The sequence below is a fragment of the Terrapene carolina genome, unplaced genomic scaffold (genome assembly GCF_002925995.2).
Source record: "Terrapene carolina triunguis isolate 2854851 unplaced genomic scaffold, T_m_triunguis-2.0 Scaffold58, whole genome shotgun sequence".
Classification (NCBI taxonomy): domain Eukaryota; kingdom Metazoa; phylum Chordata; order Testudines; family Emydidae; genus Terrapene; species Terrapene triunguis.
In genome coordinates this window covers 112,696,743-112,712,373 of record NW_020664409.1, presented here as the reverse complement: position 1 = coordinate 112,712,373, position 15,631 = coordinate 112,696,743, and the positions used below count along the sequence as shown (strand labels likewise).

The following is a 15,631-nucleotide window of genomic DNA, read 5'->3' as shown; positions in this document are numbered from 1 at the left end:
GAGCGCTGGGCCTGCCGGGGACGGGGTGGAGACCGTGAGGAGGGCCGCGCATGCGCCCGGCTGGCTCGGAAGGGGGCTTGGCCGTCACCGTGAGGCGTCCCAAGATGGCGGCGGCCATGCTGGGCTCCGGGGGGTTCCGTGCGCAGGCCGCGGCCGGGCCCCGCGGCGGGGGGAGGCGGCGCTAACCAGCCTCGGCGAGCCGGTACCCCCGCCTCTGTCTCGGCGGCTGGGCCCCGCGGCCTCCTGCGGCGCCCCTGGGCCTCGGCGAGCCCCGGCCTCTCGTGGGCCCGCGGCCGGGCCCCGTGCGCTGAGCCCCGGCCCCGAGGGGATGGAGGGCCCCGGGGCGGCTGCGGGGGGCGCGGGCCCCGGCGGCAGCAACGTCCCCGCCTTCCTCACCAAGCTGTGGACCCTGGTGGAGGATCCCGACACCGACCCGCTCATCTGCTGGAGCCCGGTGAGTGGCGGGGCCCGGGGCGCGCTGCCGGGGGCGGGGCCCGGCTTTGTCCCGTGGGGGCTGGGCCCGGAGCCCCTCGCCGCCGGGGCTCGCCTGGGCTCGGCCCGCTCCCTGCGGGGGGTGTCCCCTGGGCTCAGCTCGGCTCCTCTCGCCAGCGCAGCCGCCGCACCCAGGCGCCGGCCGGACATGGCCTTCGCCCCCGGGGCGCCTCATGCTGCGCCCGGGAGGTGTTGGGACAAGGGAGGCCCGGGCGGCCCTTCGAAGGGCAATCTCTGAGCCCTGGCTAACGAGAGCCCCTGGCTCGGAGGGGGAAGGGCGGGAAGCATTTTGGAGGAAAACGGGGAACAGGTAACACAGCCTACCCTAGCCGAGCGCCCAGTGTAGCATCATTTAAGGCCCAAGATGCATCTTTCGGGATGCTCCCAGGGGAATAGTTGCCTGTTCTGGTTAATAAAGGTGAACTACCTAACATTGAGCATGTGGCTTTGATTAGCGTGTTTGATCTTCCCAGCTTTCTCTTAGAGCTTGATTAAACGAGAAAGTTGCAATGGTTTAATTTAAGGTTTGAGTTGAACTGACGTTTTTAAAAGGTAAGAAGGGCTGTGTAAGCACTCTTACGGAGTTTAAACCAAAATAATTTACTCTTAAACAGCTACAAGAATAGATACACAGGAATTTCTACTGGCTTGAAAAGAATACTTTAACTGAAACTGGTGCAACTCTTTTGTTTAGAAAAGACCTTACGCTCCTTGTACCTGTGAAAAGACCACACAAGTGCTCTTTAATCATTAGACCCTTGGGACTGTCTAAACAGTTTCTAAACCAGTATAACTATTTTGTTTAGGGGGGTAACTTTTGTAATTGAAATAATTATATCCGTACAGCTCCAAGTGCTGATGCAGTTGTAAGGAGCCTTATACTGGTGTACGTTATTCCCCTTCTTTTACGGGAGTAAGTATAAGCACCGACATATGGGTATAAATCAGTGGTTCTCAAACTGTGGGTCGGGACCCCGTTGTAATGGGTCACCAGGGCTGGCGTTAGACATGCTGGGGCCCGGAGCTGAAGCCTGAGCCACGCTGCCCAGGGCTGAAGCCTGAGCCCCACCGCCCTGGGCCCAAGCCCAAGGGCTTCAGCCCTGGCATGTGTGACTCAGGCTTCGGCATCAGCCCTGAGTAACAGGGCTCAGGTTACAGGCCCCCTCCCCCCCGCCTGCCCAGAGCTGAAGCCATTGAGCTTCCGCTTTGGCCCCTGGGGTGGTGGGATTCGGACTTTGACTTTGGTCCCCCCCCCACCTGGGGCAGCAGGGTTTGGGCAGACTCAGGCTTCGGTCCCTGCTTCTGGGGTAGGGTGACCAGACAGCAAGTGTGAAAAATCAGGACGGGAGTTGGGGGTAATAGGAGCCTATATAAGAAAAAGACCCAAAAATCGGGACTGTCCCTATAAAATCGGGACATCTGGTCACCCTGTTCTGGGGTCATGTAGGAATGTTTGTTGTCAGAAGAGGGTCGTGGTGCAATGAAGTTTGAGAACCCCAGGTATAACTCAGAGCAGGCTATACCACTATAGTTAAATTGGTACGACTTATGTGTGTAGACAAACCATTGTAGGACTGTATTTCCTGAACAGTAGTACGAGTAGAGAGGTTATTTTACCTCTGTATGTGACATTGGTGTGACTGCTCCTGTAATACTGTGTCCAGTTCTGGTGTCCTCAATTCAAGAAGGATGTTGATAAATTGGAGAGGGGTCAGAGAAGAGCTGTGAGAGTAATTAAAGGATTAGAAAACATGCCTTATAGTAATACTCAAGAAGCTCAGTCTGCTTTGATTAACAAAGAAGTTTAAAGGGTAACTTTGATTACCGTCTATAAATATCTATGTGGGGAACAAATATTTAATGGTGGGCTCTTCAGTCTAGCAGAGAAAGGTATAACACGATCCAATGGCTGGAAGTTGAAGCTAGACAAATTCAGACTGGTAGTAAGGTGTAAATTTTTAAGAGTGAGGCCACGTCTACACTAGCGAGCTTACAGTAGTACATGTGTACTGATGCTGCTGCGCCCCTGTAAGATTGCTTATGTAGCTGCTCTATGCTGGCGGGGGAGAGTTCTCCCGTCAGTACAATAAAACCACCCCACGAGTCGCGGTAGCTCTGTTGGTGGGAGAAGCTCTCCCGCCAACATAGCGCTGGCCACAGTGGCGCTTCTGTCAGTTTAACTTGTGTTGCTCAGGGGGGTGTGTTTTCACACCTCTGAGCGACATAAGTTATACTGACAAAAGTGGTAGTGTAGACCTGGCCTGAGAGTAATTAACCATTGAAATGTATTACCAAGGATCCTGGGGGATTCTCCATCATCATTGCTAATTTTTACATCAAGATTGGCTGTTTTTTTCTAAAATTTCTGCTCTAGGAATTATTTTGGGAACTTCTGTGGCCTGTTTTATACAGGAGGTCAGATTAGGTGATCAGGGTGGTCCCTTCTGGCCTTGGAACCTATGAAACAGGTGCGATAGGTCCAGCATATTGAGTACTCGGCAGAAACCTGCCCTTTCGTGAGAATGAGAGTTGCAGTTGTGCAAGCTCGTATCCCCCTGCATTCTGCCAAGCTGAGGAAACTTGAGTTTTTATAAGAAAAGTGGCAATGTCAGGAACTAGTGCAATAAAGTCTTTTAAAGGAAATTCTGTTGCAGCCAACACGTGTTTCTCTTGAGTTCAAAGGAAAGATGCTTCCTCATTATTTGGTACTTAATTTTACAGAATGAGCAAGCACAAAAGTTTCTTGAATTTTTCTAGAAGTTAAATGCTCAGTGTTTCATTCATAAACTCAATCTGTAAACTGGAGTATTGTAACGGAGGTCTTATTTTGAAGTGAAATCATAAACCTCTTATTAATATTGACAAATGTGGAAAAAAATTGCCATACAGAAGATTGACTTCACATGAAGAATAGACAGCTTGTGCAGGTGTAGCTGCTCTCTACCAGCTCCTGTTTAACTGTCTAGTACCATACAATGTTGCATGTTCTGGTATCTAGTTGCTAATATGTTTCAGATAGATACACATCCTAACTTCAGAAATGATAACTTTAACAAACAAGTCACTTGTTCCCTCTAAATCAATGAAAGTTTAGCATTTGGGTATGGAACTTGTTTACATTCCATCTGAGGTGGTGTTATGCTGCCATGACTGAAGCAATAACCTTTGGAGGTGGTTAACTGTATGGATTGGCCAATCATGTTGTTTAATGAGGCACTCTCTAGGCTTCAGCTTACTTACTAAACTTACTTTATTTAGTAAGTAAGTACTTTTAGTAACATCTAGACTCCTTTTAGATACTTCTCTTTAAGTCAAGTCTCTTCTGCCAGAAATCACAAGTAATACATCCACCTGCCACCAACAAACAGTTGATTCTAGTTCCTCGTGTAACCTAAGCTGCCCACTGGGAGTGGGATGTTTTGGTTATGTAGACAGCTAAACCAAGTTACGTCCTTTTTTTTTTTTAAACGTCTCTTAGCTTGAAAGACTGTTATGGGAGAGGACCTAGGAGGAAGTTTAAACTATACATACAAAAACAATGTGTTAACATTTGAGCTTTAAGAATCTTGCTCATCTCTTTTTGGCACTGGTAAAGTTTTTAAAATCTTGGTCCAAACACAAGTTGTAAGTTAAGAAAATGTCTATCAGTAGTCCTTAGGGTTAGGGTTGAGTCCTTTGTCATAGCCCCCGTTGTCTTCTGACAGCAGTTAATTTTGTTTTCTTTCCTCTGGTATCATCCCTTCTCCACTACAGCCCAACTCATTCCAATTAATAGGAAACAGCCCCATTGCCTTGTGCTGTGATCTGATATCTGTAAAATTAAGAGTTTGGCTTGATCATTATTGGATAAGATGTAAAACCAAGGCTTATAACTTTAACCTTTCAATGACCACTTTTCCTGAGAGAGTGAGCGTTAACGCTGGTGTCTTTAACTCCAACTCATTCAAAATATAAATCACCCTCTAGTTTTACTTGGATATAATAGTCTTAATTTCCAAGCTCAAATAGTTGTCATTACTCTTTGTGGTTAAATAGCTGCTATGTTCCATTCCAGAACTGATTCCATTTCATAGCTGAGTGAACTGAGCCCTCTTCATTCGTATGCAAAGCTTTTGAGTAGAAAGAAAGTATATACATTTAAGGTGATGGTGATTAGACCAGGGCAGGTGGGGGTTTCCATGGATACAGCCCAGTAAAAATTTTGCATGGCACTTCAGTCTGGTTTGGAAACACTTTAAATATACCTTTGTCTTGTATGGCTGCTTTAGAGTTACTTCCAAAAGTAAATTCAGTGTTTGTAGTGAAAGTTAAGGCTGGCCCACACATGTTGCAGGACATCTAAGGCCTGGTCAACATTAGAAACTTTTGCCAGTATAATAACCTCACTTAGGTGTGTGATTTTTTTTTATTTGTTTTAATTTTTTATATGGGCAACAGATCTAGTGTAGAGACACTTATACCAGCAAAAGCACTCTGTATCTACACTAGGAAGATATAAGCTGTATCTATACTGGGAGGGTTTGCCAGTATAGGTATACCTACAAACCTGTGTAGACAGGGCCTAAGAGCACATGGTTTGGAGACAGATTTAGTTCATTTTGCATGAGATATATGCTTAGATCCAGCAGGTATCATTCCAGAAATGCGGTAGGTCTGTCTTTGTAGAGTGAGGATACAAAGCTGTTATCAGAGTTCCCTGTTATGCCTAGTGTTGACAGTAAATGTTTTACACGTTTATGGAGCACTATCAGTATGTTTGTTCTGTGTGAAGACATGGAGGAAGATATGATCCCTACCATACAGAACTTTTGTTCTTAAATACATGGACAATGCAACTAAGAAACAATGCAGCAAGTTTCCTTGAAATGATCTCAAAGGAGGGCAGGGCTTTGATATTGTACCCTACGCTTTATAGCCCGGGGACCAAGCATATTAACCCAGCAAAATAATCGATATGCTGCAATGCCCTTTGTTGGGGTATAAAGCCACTGTGTGCTGTTTGTTATATACTGAATTTGATTGTCATTGTCAATCAGGTTTTTAGGTAACTTAGAATTTGCCATTCCTCAATCTTTTGATTCTTTTTCCTTTCCTCACTTAATTGATTTCCCATAAAATGTCATGGTGTATCTTGTCCTGATTTGTCTTCGATGTTTATTTCCTCTTTTTTCTCTCTACCTCAATGCTTTTATACCTTTCTGTTTCCCTGTGTTTTCACTGCCTTGTTTCTGCATCTGCTTCACTCAACAAACAGGTGGGAAAAAAAGTTGTTATATGCAACATACCACTTTTAAGGACTGAGACCTCAATCCACATTCCTGGATCCTTCAAGAAAGTCTCCAGCAAGAGGGAAGCCAGAAAAGGGAGCAGACTGGGTAAAAAGCAGGGGAAAAAAACTTTTTTTGAGAGAGGGAGAGAGGGAGCTAAAGAAGCAAGAATGGCACAAACCCTCCCCCCCCCCCTTTGCAGATCACTTTTAAATTAAGACTCTACTTTGAGAAATCTCACAATACCATTTGATTGAGTTATTTTTCTGACTCTTTTCTCAGTGAGTTCCATATAGACTTTGCTCAGCTTACAAGTCATAACTTTTGTTTGCCAACTTCCCACCCTGCAGATTCATCCGAGAGTCTGAAAATCACACTGCCTTCTTTCCTTCACACTTTACCATCAAAGATTTTGCAGGCCATACTCTGCCCTCACACAACCATCACCCATCTGTTGTTTTCAAATTAAGCTATTACATCTGTATAAACCCATATTTTTCAATAGGTTTCCACAGATGAATGCTCATTAGTGTAGTAAGAGGAGGCCCTGAGATATAAACTTTGGTATCAAAGGCCCAGTATGAGGCCTAAGGCCTGAACCAAAGTAATGGTCAAGACTTTGGTAACATAAAGCAAAGTTAAGCTGTGAGCCAGAGGCAGGCCCTGTTCACAGAAGCTGGCAAGGAAAGGGCTGATGCTGCAAAAAGAGACATACCTAAAAGGTACTGGACACCAGATATCAGAATATTCGCATACTTGTACATTCCACAGATAACATGGAACAGGCCGACCCATCCCAATGACAGGGCCAAAAGGGGAATATGATGGATAGTGTTGTTTTGTTCGAACCAACATGTACAAGGTGAGAGGCGGCACCTTACTATGTAGAGGGGTTGTACCCTGCTGCGTAAAGGGGTTGCACCTCAATACGTCAGGAGTGATGTGTAACTTGTTTGTATCTGTGTATAAGAATGCATCCCTGAGTGGATATCTTTGTCCGGCCGAGGGGGCAGTGGAAAGTCCCGCCACTGAGCCGGGTCCATTGCCAAGAGGCACTTTTCTCGTAGTATGCCCTGAATTAGGCTAAGAAACCTACAGGGAACTGCAATTGTGTCCAAGGTCGCAATAAACCTAGTCGACGTGACTTTGCATCTTACTAGACTCTGTTTTTATTGGGGGTTCTTTTCGGGTTTGCTGGGTCAGCTATCTGCGCAGAGCTGGGGCAGCACACAGAGGGAACACACGCACGCAGCCGAGTGATATCAACATAGGAGAAAGCAGAGCACCACACCAGTAGCATCTGACAACAATTAGCACTGTAATATAGACTACGTAAACAATTCTGTTGCAGAAGAAGGAAGAATCCAGTTTTCTATCTACAGATCTTACTTGGAGTATATGCAAGGATCAGGTCTGATGAGTAAGAAGGTGCCACTTTTATGTAGTCACATTTCAGAGTAGAATCTCACCAACAAAGCCTTTTTAATGTGGAGGGAAGCAGAGTGTGCATGAAGTAACTTAATCAGCAACTTGTTATGCCTGCAGCTCATAAATACTTTCTGCAATGCTCGCCAAATTCCAAGCCAGTCCTCAATAGACAGGTCAGCGTGGAGGTCCTTCTCTAAACTAGGAAAAGTACCCTTTGCTGAAAATGTCCCAAACCCTTCTCAGCTGGTGTACAAACGATTTAACATTTCCCCCAGTAATGAAGAGGACAGGTCACTGATACAGAGTGATCTGGATCACTTGGTAAGCTGGATGGGTGTAAGCACATTGTAATGTAGCTAAACGTAAACATATACCTCTAGGAATTAAGTATGAGCTACAGCCTTCGAGGATGTGGGACTATATCCTGGGAATCAATGACTGAAAAGAAATTAGGCATGGTGGATAACCGGCTGAACTTGAGCTCCCAGAGCGATGCTGTGGCCAAAAGGGCTAATTCACATCCCTGGATTCAGTCTTAGCTCCCATTGTTTTGACAGTGGCTGGAAGTTGAAGCTAGACAAATTCAGACTGGAAATAGGATGTAAATTTTTAATGGTGAGAATAATTAATCCGTTGAAACAATTTCTCAAGGGCCATGGTGGATTCTCCATCACTGACTGTTTTTAAATCGAGACTGGATGGTTTTCTAACAGCTCTGCTCTGGGAATTATTATGGGGCCGGTCTCTGGCTTATGTTGTACAGGAGGTCAGACTGGATGATCCCAATGGTCCATTCTGGCCTTGGAATCTATGGGTGGGAAAACCTTCTAGTGTAGATGGGACAACACTTTTTAGCGCAACTGTAGAAGTGTGATGGTAACCTGGTGGAACATGTTCTCATCACTTGCTTTGTATAATTATTTAATTTTTCCAAACAACCCTTCTCAAAATACAGTTGGAAGAGGGAGTAATGCGCAGAAAGATATTCCGGTACTGTACGATACTAGTGCAGTTTACAAATAGTTACCATTTATGATCTGTGAAAGTTAACAGAAAATCTAGGAATCTGGAAGAGGAAGAGTTTATAGCTGCAAAATAATTAACAAGAGTAATACAGGGTTCCATCTTGTGCTTTTTTTATCACCCATATATGTAGATAGTAGCAAAATATTCATGGTCTTGTAGAGTAAGTGATCCAGGCTAGTTATCAAGATTGCGAGTCTTGTAAACGTAAGCCATGCTGCAAAACTTTTTCACAAGAAAAACATTAGTTAAGTTTAAACATAGAATCATAAAACTGTAGAGCTGGAAGATACTTTGAGAGGTCATCAAGTCCAGCGCCCTTCATTGAGACAGGACCAAGTAACCCTAGGCCGTTCCAAAACCCCTAATGATGGGGATTCCACAACCTCCCTTGAAAGCTTTTCCTAGTAGCTAATGTAAATCTCCCTTGCTGCAGAGTAAGCCCATTACTTCTTGTCCTACCTTCAGTGGATGTGGAGAACAATTGATCCCCATTATCTTTATAATAACAGCCCCTTAATATATTTGAAGACTATCATCAGGTCATCCCCCACCACCACCCTCAGCCTTTTCTTCTCAAGACTAAACGTGCTCAGATTTTTTTAACCCTCATAGGTCAGATTTTCTAAACCTTTTATCATTTTTTGTTTCTCTCCTCTGGACTCCCTCACTTTGTCCATCTTTTTCCTAAAGAGTGGTACCCAAAACTGGACACGCTGCTCTAGCTGAGGCCTCACCAGTGCCAAGTAGAGTGGGGCAGTGACTTCCCATGTTTTGTATATGACACCCCGGAATGATATTAGCTTTTTTGCAACTGCATCACATTGTTGATTCATATTCGATTTGGAGTCTCCTATAACCCTCAGATGCTTTTCAGCAGTACCTCTGCCTAGCCAGTTATTCCCCATTTTGTAGTTGTGCATTTGATTTTTCTTTGCTAAGGGTAGTACTTTGCTTTTATCTTTATTTAATTTAATCTTACTGAGTTCAGTCTAATTCTCCAATTTGTCAAGGTCATTTTGATTTCTAATAGTTTCCTCCGGAGTGCTTGCAACCCCTCCCAGTTCGGTATCATCTGCAGATTTTATAAGCATACTCTCCATTCCATTATCCATGTCATGAATGAAAATATTGAGTAGTACCGGACCCAGAAATGACCACTGCGGGACCCCACTAGATACATGTTCGCAGTTTAACAGCAAATCATTGCTAAGTACTCTGAGTGGTCAACATTGTGCACTCGCCTTATAGTAATTTCATGTAGACCACATTTCCCTAGTTGTTTGAGAATGTCTTGTAGGAATGTATCAAAATCCGTAATGAATTAATTCATGTTTTCACATTTTCTAAATTTGTGGCTACCAATGCAAATATGTTGACCACAAAGTAAGGCGCAAATTCTAGACAGTGAGGATAACAATTGCTACAACTCATGGGGGGGGGGGGGAAGAGCGTGGAGTCTCAATCATTTGAAGTCTTTAAGTCAAGACTAGATGTCTCTCAAAAAAAGAGTAGGACTAATTAATGGATCAAGCCAAAGCTCCGTTAAAAAACAAATTTCAGTCTATGAACAACCACTTCTCTTGGGCAGTGCAGATCAGAAAGCTGAGGACAAAGTGCAGGAAAGCTGAGGACAAAGCATTCTTTGTCAAGGGGATGCAGGTAGAGAACAAACTCCCAGAGGAGATCAGGCAAATCCAGAGTCTGTCTTTAGTATATGCTGCTAAACTTTCCTCTCAAAAAACCTTTCCACTTTGACACTTGCAGCACTGACATCCTTTTTACCCAATAAGCTCCTGCCATCCCCAGAATAGAAAATTGAATCTTAAAGAATCAAAGATAAAATCCTATCCCAACAGATTTTTACTCTGAAAAGGGAGATGTCATCCCTAGTGGACTCCATGGAATCTGTCTGCACTGCAGTTAGACAGCTGCAGCCAGCCTGAGCCCCATGTGCCCTAGTCAGCTGGCACCGGCTGGCTGCAGGTGTCTAACTGCAGTGTAAACATACCCTAAGGACTTCACTAATGATATTGATTTTATGTGGAAGGTACTCAATACTACAGTGTTGGGCAGCAATATAAAACTCTTTGGATGGATTTCACGCTGTGAACGCCTCCTGAATATCATTTGGAATTGAGGGCAATGTCCTATATGTCCAGCTGAGAACACGGACCCCATGTGGATCTTATTAATGGAGGTCATTCGAAAGCTACTCTCTGCAACAGGTATCTCGTTTCTTGAGCCAGGTTCACTTGGCTCAAAATGAGAAGTGATCAGATATGGAATAAAGCTAGTTCCGTTGAAAACTGCCGCCTTACTATTTTTAACACTCCTCCGTTGTAGTTGGAACTGCTCCCCACAAAGCTAGTCAGGACTTTGGGGAGCCTCCTCTCCCTTGGAGCAGACTGTCTTCAGGGTAAGAAGCTCACACGGCTTCACCTCCTTGGAGCATTCAGCATATGCCCCTCCGTGCGCTTCCCACAGCGACTCCGCCCAGGCAGGGTCCTGGGGAAGGGTCCTGCACGCACCCCCACTTCGCAGTCAGACGTGACTCTTAGCCAGCCAGTAAAGCAGAGGTTTATTAGATGACAGGAACACGGGTCTAAAACAGAGCTTGTAGGTCCAGAGAACTGGATCCCTCAGCCGGGTCCATTCTGGGGCCTAGCGAGCCAGACACCCCCGTCTGACCTCACTTCCGGTCCCCAGCCAGCTCCAAACTGAAACCCCCTCCAGCCCCTCCTCCTCTGGCCTTTGTCTCTTTCCCGGGCCAGGAGGTCACCTGACCTCTTTGTTCTCCCACACCTTTAGCATCCCCTTGCAGGGGGGAAGGGCCTGGCCATTAGTTGCTAGGCGACAGAGGGTCGGCCAGAAACTGAGGCACTCACACAGTATTCAGAGGAAACATTAAGAACAATCCCACTTCGTCACACACCTTTACCCCGATATAACATGAATTCGGATATAACGCGGTAAAGCAGCGCTGGGGGGGGGCTGCGCGCTCCGGTGGATCAAAGCAAGTTCGTTATAATGCAGTTTCACCTATAACGCGGTAAGATTTTTTGGCTCCCGAGGACACCGTTATATCGAGGTAGAGGTGTACCTTCTGAGTACATCTCAATCTTTATTCCGCCCTCTCCTCCCCCCCCCCCCAAGTTGTAAAATATATTAATGTATCTTGTGTGGAAATTTTTATGATCTAGGGAGAACAATATCTTAGTTGTGTGATCTTTAAATTGTACATTTCAGTCTTTCCTCTTTGGATCTAGTGACTTCTATTTTCATAAGTTATATCTTCAGACCAATTAGATAACCAACACTTAGTAATTCTTAGTTTTTTATATGAGAGCTGGCTGTCTGGGCTTAAAGGTTGTCTATGATTCTTTTAAAAATATGTAAAAATGGCACATTTTAAGGCATAGACCAGCTGCCTGTGTGTATTGCAGATTTCATCTGCTTGCTTTGGCAAATTACTATAGTAAAAGCTGCATTTTCAGAGACAATACATCTGTGGGAGAATGAATTATATTACAGCAGAGCAGGTGCTCTACTATAAAGTTAGGTCACTTACCATTAAAAAGACAACAATTCTAGGTACTCAAATTCACATGTTGACTTGAAACCTCATGGGAGTATGGGGTAAGGTTAGTGGTCTATGTACCTTAAGTTTGAATTTCATGGTTTTCAGACTTTAGTTACTGAGAAGTGTGAGACGCCACAGGGGAACCATAGCTCCATGTTAACAAAGTTTTAGGGCATTTAATTATTTTCTGTCTTGCATATCAACAGTGGTGGTGAGGTAGGAGCCAGAAAGATCTGTTGGATTTTTGAATCCCAGATAATATGCTTAGGACTACCAATTACAAAGAGTCATTTTTACTTCTAAATTGGGCAGATTTAGGCTGGAAGATAATAAAACAAATGTTGAACCTCATGATGTGAGAGCATAACCACACTTCAAGTTTTTTAAAATAAAATTTTAATAGCCTCATGCCATTTTCAAATGACTGTCATGGTTGATCAACTTCCTTTTTGCTCAGATCAAGTTTAAGTGCTTGGTGTGATTCATAAAAGGTAGTGATGTTTATTAAAGTTGTGTGCTCATTCAATTTTGTTGCTGTTCACATCTGTGTGACTTCACCACCTTGGGCTAATCTTAATATAGTAACATCTACATGGTACTATTCAGAGTAGAATAGTACCATGGGCCAGTTGGTGTTAGTTTGCAGCTGCAAATAATTAAGAAAAATAATCAAATTTTTAATCATAACTTTCAACTTTTTCCTAGATTTTGACTTTTCTTGCTCATCTGTTTCATGGGGTGACTAATAAACTCATAGACTGAAAGACCAAAATCTAAAGGATGTTTGTCATAAACCAGCGCAAAAAAATCGCATTTCTGATATCTCCGGTACAATAATAGATGACCTAGATTCTGCAGAGCAGCAGTACTTCTCAAGCTAAAACTAGCCTATTGTTTCAATAACCATGGGCTACAAAGCTTTCTGCTCCATCTTGATACTTGGGCATAGCATCTTTTGGCACTCTCCCCTGGTTCTCATTGTTTTTTCAGAATGCCTTTATGCCAGGCAGAATATTGAGCCTTAACATGTACAATGTTAAACACAACTTACTATGCTTGGAGGCACTCAGCCAGACCTTTGTTTGTAACCAGGGCCTGCATGCTAATTAAAGCAGGTGTGTAAAACTGCTGGCCCACTTGGTGTACTTGTCCATACCCCCAGCGCTGATTCAGATTATATTGAATTCCAAGTTTTCATTTTAAAATGTTTCTGATCGAAATAACCTGAATGTGAAAAACAATGTAACTTTGTCTTAACCTGAAACATCTCTAAGAAATGCCAAATATGCACATGCACTTTCTGCAATTATGCATGCATATTGTGACAGGGTCAGGCCAGACGGCTACAGGAGAGTGTTAGAAGGCAGATCTATTAGTCCCAGATTAAGTAGATCCCTTTTCCCTGGGTAAGGTAACGGCGCAATTCCAGAACAAGCAGGAACTTGCTGGAACCAATTAAGGCAGGCAGGCTAATTAGGACATCTGGAGCCAATTAAGAAGAAACTGCTAGAATCAATTAGGACAGGCTGGCTAATCAGGGCACCTGAGTTAAAAAGGACCTCACTTCAGTTTGTAGCATGCATGCGAGGAGCTGGGTCTTAAATGCCCTACGTGATTTCTTCCTTGCTGAACAATGCTGAATGCAATAGTAACTTCTAACATAGTTTAACTTCAGAAAGGCCATATTTTATATTTGATTTTTGTGGAAACCACACACTATCGGTAGGGGCATATCCACTCTGGATCAAGTGCAGTGTTTGCCCCCAAATTTGTAATACAGGCCCACAAACCATAATTTGGACTGCTCTACAGAATGTTGGCTATCCTTGGATTAAAGCATCAGGCATACCTCAGATTTTCACTTTACTACATTGATTTTTAGATCATAGTTCTATTTTCCTAGCTATTGCCTTCGCCACCTGGATGAAGGCAAGAGTTTGTTGATGCGTTAGCTCTGTGCTGGGAACAGGGCGTGCATGCTCGGTGCATGCAATAGGCACGCATCACTGAGAACATTGAGGAGACTGAGAATGGGCATGCTCTGTACCAGGGTGGATTTGATTTAAATCACTAGGCAGGAAGACTCGATTTAATCATGGATTTCTACATAAAAGTGAATTTTTGTTGGTTGTTCTAACCTTAATACATATTCTTCACAACTCCGAGATAGAGGTAGGTTTCATTTTTAGAAGTGATTTATTTTAACTAAATTCAAACATTCATATGCTTGTTTTGTTAAAATATTATGTTTGCTGTTGAAGAAAAAAATCCAGAATACATAACGTTGTTGTTTTAGTTAAATGAGACATTTACATTGTTTTATGTTCTCCTCCTAATCCAGCATGGCAAGGAAATCCTCCAAATATTAATGATAGTTCACCTCCCCATGACTTCATAAATATCTGCTTCATTTACCTTTGGTAAATGAAATAACCAAACAAACATTCATTTTCTGATATAGCTGTAAAACTAATCTGAAAAGTTTTCAAAATAAATCACTTTAAAAATGTATAGTGTGTACCTTCTAAAAATGAAACCTACCTCTATCTCGGAGTTGTGAAGAATATGTACTAAGGTTAGAACAACCAACAAGAATGCACTTGCATCTGAAGAAGTGAGGTTCTTACCCACGAAAGCTTATGCTCCCAATACTTCTGTTAGTCTTAAAGGTGCCACAGGACCTCTGTTGCTTTAATATAGAAATGCATGATTAAATCGAGTCTTCCTGGCTAGTGATTTAAATCATAATTTAAATCAATTTGATTTAAATCAAATCCATCCTGGTGGTACGCAACAAAAATCTTTTTCATAAGAGACAGGTGGCTTTGTTCCTTGCTAAAGGATGTTGAGTTATGTGACCTGTGCATTGGAATGATATGCGAAGAATATTGTCATAAACATCACAAAAGAGCATGACCTAATTTAGTTTTGAAGAAGTAGCTCTGACTTTAAAATACCTTTTAATTTAGTTGTTGTACTAAATGGAAGAGGGGCTTAGAAAATCAGAACACTACCTTTTTTCTCTCTGTTTGGATGGTGCAACAGAGTGAGTGCCCTTCTTCATTTGAACTAAAGAGTCTGATTATTTTTTTACAATGTAATTTGTCAGCAGCTTGGTTTTCATCTGGCATTACGGTCAGATTTTGTACTTTTCTGTGTGTGGAATTTCTCAGCAGGGAGATGGATCAGTGACAGAATTTTGCTACGAAAGAAAATCCAAGTCGTAAAAAATATTCAGGGTTCATCTCTTTCTGCCAGAATGAAAATATTTTCTCTTCCTGTTTTGTAAATACTATATTTTGACAGTTATTCCTGCCTGGTGTGCTAAAAAAGTAATTAAATTGTACTCAATAAAATTGTCCCACATTTTTCATACCAGAAGGTGGAAATGTTACATTACTGGGCCTCTGCTAATTTTGAGGCAGGCTGTGTTTTTATTGGTGATGAACTTATTTTCCAAAACTTCATACCAAAAACGGCTGAAGGTTTCAGGAAGGGATGTACCAGCATCATTCTGGCTGTGTTTTACTAATGCCTCGTTTTAAATAAACATGCAGAAAACTAACAGAGGTCTCTCTGAAAAATTAAACCCTTTTAGTCTCAAATGCTCCCTTTCCCTAGTCTGGAACTGTGGGTAATACTCGTAGCTGTTCTGGTCCTTGCTTTTACAAAATATCATGCAAGTCCTTCATTTCCGGGCAGCTGTGCTTGAGTGTCATCTTGCAGTATGAACATGATATACTTTCTGGGATTGGCAGAATGTTTGAATTTGCTTGGCTGCAGCTGTTGAGACCAATGTGTGCCCCTAGCTTAGTTCTCTACGTAGCCCTGCACTTCA

General features: G+C 43.2%; 1 protein-coding gene across 2 annotated transcripts in view; it reads left to right on the top strand.

The window, feature by feature from the left end:
- Positions 1-251: 251 nt before the first annotated feature.
- Positions 252-15,631, top strand: part of HSF1 (heat shock transcription factor 1) — a 100,639-nt gene continuing 85,259 nt past the window's right edge. Inside the window, exon 1 of one of the 2 annotated variants that reach the window (XM_024209476.3) lies at positions 252-454. In XM_024209476.3, coding sequence (XP_024065244.2) covers positions 329-454 — 126 coding nt within the window. In that variant the 5' untranslated portion in view covers positions 252-328. The remainder of the gene's footprint in view (positions 455-15,631) is intronic. The other variant, XM_024209475.3, reaches the window with a different exon arrangement.